The sequence below is a fragment of the Hibiscus syriacus genome, unplaced genomic scaffold (assembly GCF_006381635.1).
Source record: "Hibiscus syriacus cultivar Baekdansim isolate YM2019G1 unplaced genomic scaffold, ASM638163v2 tig00110283_pilon, whole genome shotgun sequence".
NCBI classification, from domain to species: Eukaryota; Viridiplantae; Streptophyta; class Magnoliopsida; order Malvales; family Malvaceae; genus Hibiscus; species Hibiscus syriacus.
The window spans coordinates 577,725-588,093 of NW_024062661.1; the positions used below are offsets into that span (position 1 = coordinate 577,725).

Below are 10,369 nucleotides of genomic sequence, written 5' to 3' on the forward strand. Positions count from 1 at the left end.
TCACGCCCTCCAAGATCTCGCCACGTGGCATCTGAATCATCGCGGATATGTCCACGCTCCACTCTCTTTCAGTGTCTCCCCTTTTTAATCCCCTCATTTTCTTCACTTGGATTCACACCAAAAGAAAAAGACACTCAACGTCTCTCTTCTTTCTCTTAAAAGTTGAAAAACTCAGTTTCCATTGCTTGATTCTCTCAATCTCTTCGAACCAAGATCTTGTTTTCTCCCTCATAATCCCATTGTTCTTCAAATAAAATGGCTGATAATTGCACTAGAAAGCTGATAGTTGAAATCTGCAACGCCAAAAACTTGATGCCCAAAGATGGGCAAGGAACTGCCAGTGCTTATGCCATTGTCGATTTCGATGGTCAAAGAAGAAGGACAAAAACAAAGCTCCGGGACCTTAATCCAGTTTGGGATGAGAAGCTGGAGTTTCTGGTTCATGATATCGATTCAATGCCTGCCGAGATGTTGGAGATCAATTTGTACAATGATAAGAAAACCGGGAAAAGAAGCACTTTTCTGGGTAAAGTGAAGTTGGCCGGCAGTGTTTTTGTTAAAGCTGGGGAAGAAACTCTTGTTTATTACCCCTTGGAGAAACGGAGTGTCTTTTCCCAGATTAAAGGTGAGATTGGCGTCAAAGTTTTTTATGTTGATGAAGAAGCGCCTCCTGCACCGGAGGAGACCTCGGCTGAGAAGAAGCCTGAGACGGCGGTGGAGAAGCCTCCGGAGAATCCAAAGACAGAGGAGGATAAGGAGGAGGAAAAGAAAGCAGAAGAGGAGAAGCCAAAGGAAGAAGCACCCAAAGGAGAAGAGAAACCAAACCCACCCCCGGCGGAGACTAGTAAGTCTGATGAAACCGCCGCCGCTTCCACTCCAGCGACGCTGACGACCACAACTCCTCCGTCGTCAGAAGTGCAGAACCCTCCATTAGAACATAAAGAGGAGCAAATATCAACGAAGGTAACAGCAAAAAGGAAAGATGAAACGGGTAAAAGCACCCAACTTGTCATCAACGAGTTAGAACTCCGACCATTCTCTGGTGACCATAACCGTATCTCATTCGATCTCGTAGACCGTATGCCATTTTTGTACGTCCGAGTTGTTAAAGCAAAACGAGCCAACAAAGAACCAGTTTGTCCCCTTCATGCAAAACTGGTTATCGGCACTCATAGTATCAAAACAAAAAGCCAAATCGATAAAGATTGGGATCAAGTTTTCGCTTTCGACAAAGAAGGATTGAATTCATGTTCTTTAGAAGTTTCAGTCTGGGCTGAAGAACAGAAAAAGGAAGAGCAGAAGGTAGGAGACGCTGCCGCCGCCGCCGACACTGTCGTGGTGGAGAATTGTCTTGGAACTGTGTCATTCGATCTGCAAGAAGTGCCCAAAAGGGTTCCTCCGGATAGTCCTTTGGCTCCTCAGTGGTATAGTCTTGAATCTGAGAAGTCACCTGGCAATGACGTGATGGTTTCCGTCTGGATCGGAACTCAGGCCGATGAAGCTTTTCAAGAAGCTTGGCAGTCGGATTCGGGTGGGTTAATACCCGAGACCCGAGCAAAAGTTTATTTGTCTCCAAAGCTTTGGTATTTGAGACTAACGGTTATCCAAACCCAAGATTTGCAGCTTGGTTCGGGGTCTGAAGCTAAGGTTCGGAGCCCTGAGCTTTATGTTAAGTCTCAGCTCGGGGCTCAAGTTTTTAAAACCAGTAGAGCTCAATTTGGGACAGCTTGGAATGAGGATTTGGTTTTTGTGGCGGCTGAGCCATTTGAGCCGTTTTTGATGGTCTCTGTTGAGGATTGGAGCAATGGGCAGTCAGTAGGTCAGACTAAAATCCATGTGCCGAGCCTTGAGAGGCGGACCTATGATAAAACCGAACCGAAATCAAAATGGTTTAATCTGGCTGGTGCTGAAACTAAGCCTTACGCCGGTAGAATTCACGTCAGAGCATGTTTAGAAGGCGGGTATCACGTGCTTGATGAAGCTGCTAACGTGACCAGTGATGTTCAAGCCGCGGCTAAGCAGTTAGCTAAACCTCCGATTGGAATGCTCGATGTCGGGATCCGAGGTGCTAGTAATTTGTTGCCGGTTAAGACCAAAGACGGTACTCGTGGCACAACTGATGCTTACGTGGTGGCTAAGTATGGGCAAAAATGGATTCGTACACGTACGATTCTCGATCGATTTAATCCACGTTGGAATGAGCAGTATACTTGGGATGTGTATGATCCATGCACGGTGCTTACCATCGGCGTATTCGACAACGGACGGTACAAGCAAGATGAATCAGGGAAGCCTAGTAGAGATCTACGTATCGGTAAAATACGTGTCCGATTATCGACTCTCGATACAAATAGGGCGTATCTGAATTCCTATACTCTCACCGTATTGTTACCTAATGGGGCCAAGAAGATGGGAGAGATTGAGATAGCCGTTCGATTTTCTTGCTCATCATGGTTGAGTCTAATCCAAGCCTATGGCACCCCAATGTTGCCAAGGATGCACTATCTTCGCCCATTGGGTCCAGCCCAGCAGGACATATTACGCCAAACGGCTATGCGCATAGTGACGGCCAGGCTAGCAAGGTCCGAGCCACCTTTGGGACAAGAAGTGGTTCAATTCATGTTGGATACCGATACACACGTGTGGAGCATGAGGAAGAGCAAGGCAAATTGGTTTAGAGTTGTGGGGTGTTTGTCACGTGCAGCAATTTTGGCACGATGGTTAGACGAGATCCGCACGTGGGGGCACCCGCCGACGACCGTGCTGGTTCATGCATTGCTTATAGCGGTGGTGATGTGCCCTCATTTAGTTCTTCCTACTGTGTTCATGTACGTATTCTTGATTTTAGCTTTGAGATTTCGTTATCGTATGCGGGTTCCACATAATGTGGACTTGAGACTCTCCTATGTTAATGTTGTGAGCTCTGATGAACTTGATGAAGAGTTCGACGGGCTTCCAACCACACGCTCACCGGACATAATACGTTTCCGATATGACCGTTTACGTGCTTTGGCGAGCCGAGCTCAAACACTGTTGGGAGATGTGGCAGCCCAAGGGGAACGTTTAGAGGCATTGTTTAATTGGAAGGACCCAAGAGCTACGGGTATATTTGTAGTGGTGTGCCTGTTTGCCTCACTGGTATTTTACGTGGTACCATTCAAAGTGTTTGTATTAGGATCAGGGTTCTACTACATCCGACACCCGAGGTTCAGAGGGGACATGCCATCGCCTCCTCTCAACTTCTTCCGACGACTACCGTCACTTTCAGATCAAATTATGTAAAACACCGGTGGTGATGCGTTTTGAATACACGTTCTTGGTGAATGCGGTGGAAATGGTACTATTGTTTTGTTTGACGGAGTTCGTTTGAACGTATTGAAAAGGAATAAATGAATGTTTTAAAAGTGGGCACTGGAAAGTGGGAAAAAGTGACCGTTGATGTGTGGGCAGGGTTTTTAAAAGAAATTATTTATTATGCTAAGCTGACCGTTGGGATCCCATGATTCACGGGAACATGTTTCCATGTTTATAAAAAATGAAAAGTTGGTCATTACAATTTAAACTTTTACATATTATTTTAAAGTGATGGTTAAAATTAATTAAATTAAATATCTTTGATCATATTATTCTCCATTACCACCAGTCCAAGTTATTCATTGAAATACTTGAACGAGAGATTCTTTTTCATGATTAATTGCATGTCATCAAATGATTTGGATGAAATTCGGTGTTTACTCTTATAACATATGGAAATCTCTCATGTAGTAGTTTTGTGCAGGCATCGGCTGATACCTGTGAAATGTTTAAAAGAGCAAACTGATAATTCCAACCTCATTGGGTTGCAGTTGGTTCAATATGCACCATGGTCGTGGGCACTCGCCATTCACAACAACTATGCTACACAAGTGTCCATTTATGCCTTTTCCATAGGCCTGCCATCAAACTTTTAAACACATTCATTTTTGGTATGCTGTGTTGCATTGCATTGGCCTGACAAGAAGCTTGTGTTTCGGCTTAGTTTGTTGCTCTCGCTGAGAACCCTCAAAGCCTTCGGTTCGATGCAGTGATCCCGATACGCATTCAAGAGCTTGTAACATCTAATGTTTAGAGGTCAATTGGAAGCCATAGAAATAGTAGCTGAGAAATTAAACAAAAGATTTATTGTTCAGAATACAGAAACTACAATGCTGAAAATACAAGCAATGCAATGGGGATTATCTCCAACCATTATTTTCAGCTAAAGATACCCCCACTGCCTTTGACTCAGCCTGTACATCAGAATTTATCATTTTTCAAAGGCATCAAAATCAGGACTACAAGTTTTCAAAGTGAAAAATCCATAATTGATTGAAAATGAGTAAACTAAAATCTAGCCTGATTCCAACATGTTCCTCCTATACAAAAACTTAATTTTTGAACTTCTTCTTCGAAGTATTTTGTATACAAAAGTAAATCCTAACAAATTCATTCAATATATCATCAAATTTGTGAGTTTCTATAAACTCTTAACTGCTTAAGAATATTGTTTGCTTTCGAATCCAAATTGAACTTACGGTTTTTACTTTTTCTCCGGATATCGAAAATGAGTAGCGAATTGCTAAATGCTAGATCCAAACTGTAAAGTTTATGCATCTGAGACTTGCTCCGCTGCTAGTCATACTAAAATCGCCCAAATGTTCTCTAAGGTAGCCGAACAGGGTTTTAAATAACGGTCCGTGACCGCGATAGCGCCCATGAAATAGCGGTAGCGTTGCCTTCCGATATACTTGCTATACTCGCAATAGCGCTCGCTATGACCACAATAGCGCCCGCTATGACCGCAATCGTAGTAAACGTGACATGACCGAAAACGCAACCGCGAATGCAATTTGAATCCATGTAGCCGAAGATAGAATATGAGGCAGAAGAGCAATTACAGTTACAGTTACGGCTAATTCTTTACATGTATATATATATATATATATATATATATGTCTGGAGTGAATACAAGATAGTATCTATTTAAAAACTCTCAACAATTTGACAATGAATGGTCATACTCCTTCATACGCCTGTTAGGATAACCAAGATAACAGAAAGAGAGACGACACTCTATTTTTTCTATAAGGACCTGTAATATCCCAAAGGACCAGGCCAAGCATATATACAATGAAAAAGGAGGTGAAGGCTCTGCTATTGACTCCTAACAGCCTTAACAGAAACCCAATCGCCTAATCAAGCTCACCAGTGCAGCAGCACATCAACCTATCTCTATCTGCACTTGGTGAATAATACAACATTCACCCTACTCTCTAAGGTTTACAAAGCCTTGATCCTCCAAAACAAACCAAAAAACCTGCAAAGATCCTGCACAAAGAGCAAACGCAAGAAACAACACATACTATACTTAACGCTTACTATCATAGACAACAGGCAGCACGAGTAACCTTCGACTGAACCGACCAAACATATCACTGGATAAGGGTTTTGTCAAAACATATATAACCTGCTCACACGCTGGAACTTCATTTATCAACAACTGACTAGAAGCAACTCTTTCCCTAACAGAAAACAAGTGCATCTCAACATGCTTAAAGTTCGAGTGCCCTCTGATCTCTTTCTGCTTTCTTGATTATCCTAACAGCCTTAACAGAAATCCAACCACCTAACCAAGTGTACTAGTGCAGCACAACTTATCTCTGTCTGCACTTGGTGAATAATACAAAAACACAGTGCTTGAATCCAATACCTCAAGGATACCAACAATTCTTTAACCATTGAGGTCGCTTAGTTCGTATAGATATTAACTAATTCTACAACTTTTTGTTATTTTTTTTATAAATAGGTATATTTAATTTTGTTATGTTTCATCTCATATTCAACAAAACTTGACACATATGCAATTAAAGAGAAAAATCTTGGAATTATTTAGAATTTCAGAGAAGATTTTTTTAAAATATTCCTATGAATTATTTAGAACTTCTTATAAAAATATTATAAAAAAAAGTTTAAGAAGAAGATTTTTTAATTGGAAGTATAAATTTAGAAGAAATTTAGGTAGTGCAAAACAATCCGACTCACGAGGAGATTTGCGTCAAGCATAGGACAATAATGTTGCTCCATCTTCTCAAAATTTACATGTACTACATCATGTGTTATATTTATTGTATTGGATATCACAATTGATCCATTTTTAAAAGTTTTGATTGACCTTTTCTATTTTTTAAATCGAGACCAACAATTAGCATAGAGCTCAATTCGTGATATTGTTTAAAATATTAAGGGTGAAATTAAAAAGATAATAAAATATTAAGGATTGATTTTATTATTATGCCTTACGAAAATAAAGAAAAAATATTTTATTTTAATTTTTTTAAAAATAATTGGTTGATATTATAAAAAAGTTAAGGGAAAATTGAAAAATCATTAAGGGTTGAATTTACTATTATACCTTGAGAATATAAAGAATAGAAAAGTCTTATTTGAAAATTGTTAAAACAATAAGATTAAAACTGTAAAAAGAGTAAGACAAAATTGAAAAGTAAACTTTTAAGGGTTAATCTTACTATTTTATCTTAAGTAAATAATTATTTTTTAAACAAATACCACGTGTCATTATTTAAGTGACTCATTATTATTAGATCAGATTTTGTAATGAAATTGAATAAAGCAATTGACGATAAAACACTTCATGTATGAAATTAGGATAAAAAAATATTATATGTATTAAACAAACAATTAATCCTAATAATAAAACAGAGTATGGGCGGCAAAAAGTGACCATGCAATGGCTAAAGGCTAAACCAAATGCCACTTTCAAAGTAAACAATATGAAAACTATAGAAAAAGCTTCCACTGCGTCCAATATCTTATAGTTAAAAGGTTACATTCCGACTTCAAAAGACTTCATTTTTCAACATTGTCGGCTTTGGGATAAGCAACACATTCATCATACAATTATATGCTATAAATATTGAATCATATTAAAATTTATGTATTCAGTGTACAAAATAATTTATTAAAACAATTATTTCATTTTTTTAATTTTTTTTTTTAATTTTATTCTAAAAAAATAACGTATTGATAATTTGTTTTTATCAATTTATAATATTTTGATTATTTAAATGTCAAATATCACTAGTTTGATGATAGTATACGTTAGTAAATGATTAATTTTAATAAAATATTAAATTTTAGATAAAAATATCAATTTAACAGTAAATTTTAAATTAAAAATTAATTTAACTCATGAATCTAATTAAAATTTCCCTTCGTCGACTATTAGGTTGAAAAAAATTCAACTTGACTCGAAAAATCATTTCTTTTTCAATTTTAAGTTATTCAAGTTGAGTTATTCTTGTCAACTCGAATTATCGAGTCGATTTTCGAGTTAGAAATTAAAATTTTCAAATCACTCGAGAAATCAAAAATTTTAGTTAGACAGTTTTGTAATTTGGTCTCTAATTTATCGAGAATGCCATTTACCTGATATGACAATATCCAAAGAGTATATATAATGGTTCATGCATTACAACAAAGGGTGTCCATTGTCCAAGACAGACCAAGCCTAATTGATTTATCGATCAAGGGAAAAGTGTTTACCGATGTAGTACCATCATCCCCTATTTAATTAGGCAAGAAGGAATCAAAGAAGAGGAAATCGTTATAACTCGTCCTCTTCAGCATCACTCAGACCACCACAAACATCTTCGATGCCATCACACCTATTGAGTCCATTGCAAAGTTTTCCTTCACCGATACTCCCATGCTTGGAGTATGTTGTACGGGCGTTGATATTGAGTGGGAATACTCCTTTCCTTTATCAACACGTCCATTCTATTCATTGACCTCCTATTCAACGATTTCATTCTTTAAATTTTTACTGATTATGTTCACTAGTAGGATCGTTGATCAAACACCTCCACCGTCGTTATTTCTTACAAATCATCATCTAACACTGTTAACTTAAGCATGCCAATGAATCAATTTGTCCCATCAATACAGAATGTTGTCGGTCAAATTGCCGTGATGATGAAGATACTATTGAAGTTTGTCTAATCCAATGAAATACAACTCGTAACTGACATCAATCGCATCACGAAACCGGTTCACATAGATGTCATATGTAATTGCGTGGTTTTTTTTTTGCTTTTATTGTAAATATCAATCTAAAAAGTTATAATGTTAAAAATTGTATTTTTATTCAAATAATATAATTGTTTCAACTATTTATCAAACCACAAATTTAATTACTTAAACACATATTATCCATTTTTAGTCAAAAGAGGTTAATTTTTAATTTTACCCATAAACTTTTAATAGAATACTAATATGACCCTAAACTTTATATAAAATTATCAATTTAAACCTTAAATTCGATCAGAGTCTCTTATCGTTGTCACCACTGAACACCGTCATTGTCGACTAGTATCATTTGTTATTTTATTACGATTCCAATTTCTGGTTAGATCTTCTTACCTATTAGCAAAAAATCAAGTGTGAGTGTTAGATAAGTTTTTTTTTAAAGTGTTCGGGAATTTCATTCTGTTTGGTTTTTCCTATTTTGCATGTTACCCCAAATGCCCGTTTTCAAAAAAAAGAAAAAAAGAAAAAAGGGTTAGACAGTGTAAATATTAAACCAAAATCAAACAATTATATAATGAATCATATCAAAATATATGTATTTAACAATTAATACGTTTTGAAATTGAAATGGCCCTTCTTTTGCTTGAAACCATTCATTCTTGGATTCTTTCACAATGAAACTGACATTTGCGGCGGTCCTTTTACAATTGCTACAATCCCAATCCCTTTCATACCTAACTTTAAGGCTTCATGTTTAATTTTAATTTATTTTACCAATTTCTCAACAAATTTTGTTTTTCACCATAAAAAGATAAACATGCTCTAATCGGGGATAAATAGAGGGGACAGGTGAGGGCAACTGCTCTCATAAAATTTAAAATTGCTAAATATTTTAGATTTTTTATTAGTAATCTATTTTTTCTCATAAAATTTTATAAATTTGTTTCTTTCTATAATTTTAGAAGTTCGCCTCCTAACATAAAATTATAGGTCTGTCCCTAGTATTTAATCATCCATGCAGATACAACTATTCGAACATAAGACCTCAAAGAAAAATAATAATCTCTTAAACCAATGAGGTTACTCAATAGGTTCAGTTAAGTTTTCTATATGATAATATTTATTTAGAATCTTTCTTATTCATTAATAATACACACTCAACAACCGTGACCGTTCGAACCTAAAATCTATAGAGAAAATAATAATTTCTATTTAAATTTAGAATATAAGAATGATTTAAAACCGATTGCAGTTGCTGGATTTGAATTGGACCGTAATCTACGTGACCAAACAATTGATGTGTCACCCTTAAATAATCATTTCTCAAACTTCACGTCACATGTGAGGGTCCATTTCAAAAGGAAATGGAGTTGGTATCCAAAATAAATACTATATTATCTATGAAAGAAAATTGGTCCTACATTTTTCAATGTTGTGTCACATGTTTTCACATTACTTTTTCCCTCAACAATGTCTCATCAAATTTTCGTTTTCCTTTCTTCTCAACCCTACATCATCCATCAATGAATTGGGACACGGCCTAAACACGACTGCCAACTGTCCCATTTGCTTTTGTTTTTTATTTTACATATGTGTTATATGTGTTATTTTCTAAATATAATAATCGTAATATTATATAAATTTTAGTATTTATGTATTGTGGAAATAGTAGAAACAAATCCTAAAAAAATGGTACCAATTGAATACTTCTCTTTTGAAATTCTGAGAGTATTCAATTGCTACCATTTTTTTAGAATTTGTTTGGAAAATGGTAGCAATTGAATATCTCATAATTCATGTCATATTCTTTGAATATTTTTCTGTTTGGAAACTGAATTACGAGATATTTTTCAAGGCCTCAATTTACTGTGACATTATGGTTTTGATCGTATTATTGTGCAATCGGACAGTAGTTACACTATTAAATGGAATTAACATTTTGGAGTAAATGATATAACGATTTAATTTTCAGGGGGTAAAATGTCCCGAAAAATATTTTAAAGAGAAACTCAATATAAAATGTATAGTTTAGGGGGTAATGGTGTATTTAAGCCTTTAATCATTTAATCATTTATGTAATACCAAAATCAAATAATATTTACCAACAACTGCAAGGGTGTTGTTGGTGCTCGAATCGGTGACCTTTAGAAACAACAATAATTCCTTTAATCACTGAAATAAGTTGGTTCATGCAACTATTTGTAAGATTATTAAATATGAATAAAGATATTTTTTTATCTTCTAAAGAAAAATAAATAAATTCTTAGTTTGAAAGCATCGTATCTTAGTTGATATGAAAGTATTA

The 10,369-nt window shown here is 36.0% G+C and overlaps 1 protein-coding gene across 1 annotated transcript; it reads left to right on the forward strand.

Moving 5' to 3' along the window:
• Positions 1-234: 234 nt before the first annotated feature.
• LOC120116148 (FT-interacting protein 7-like) lies at positions 235-3,442 on the forward strand. Its single transcript, XM_039136701.1, has one exon. It carries the CDS (start codon positions 256-258, stop codon positions 3,280-3,282), a length of 3,027 nt encoding a protein of 1,008 aa, XP_038992632.1. The 5' UTR covers positions 235-255; the 3' UTR covers positions 3,283-3,442.
• Positions 3,443-10,369: the final 6,927 nt, after the last annotated feature.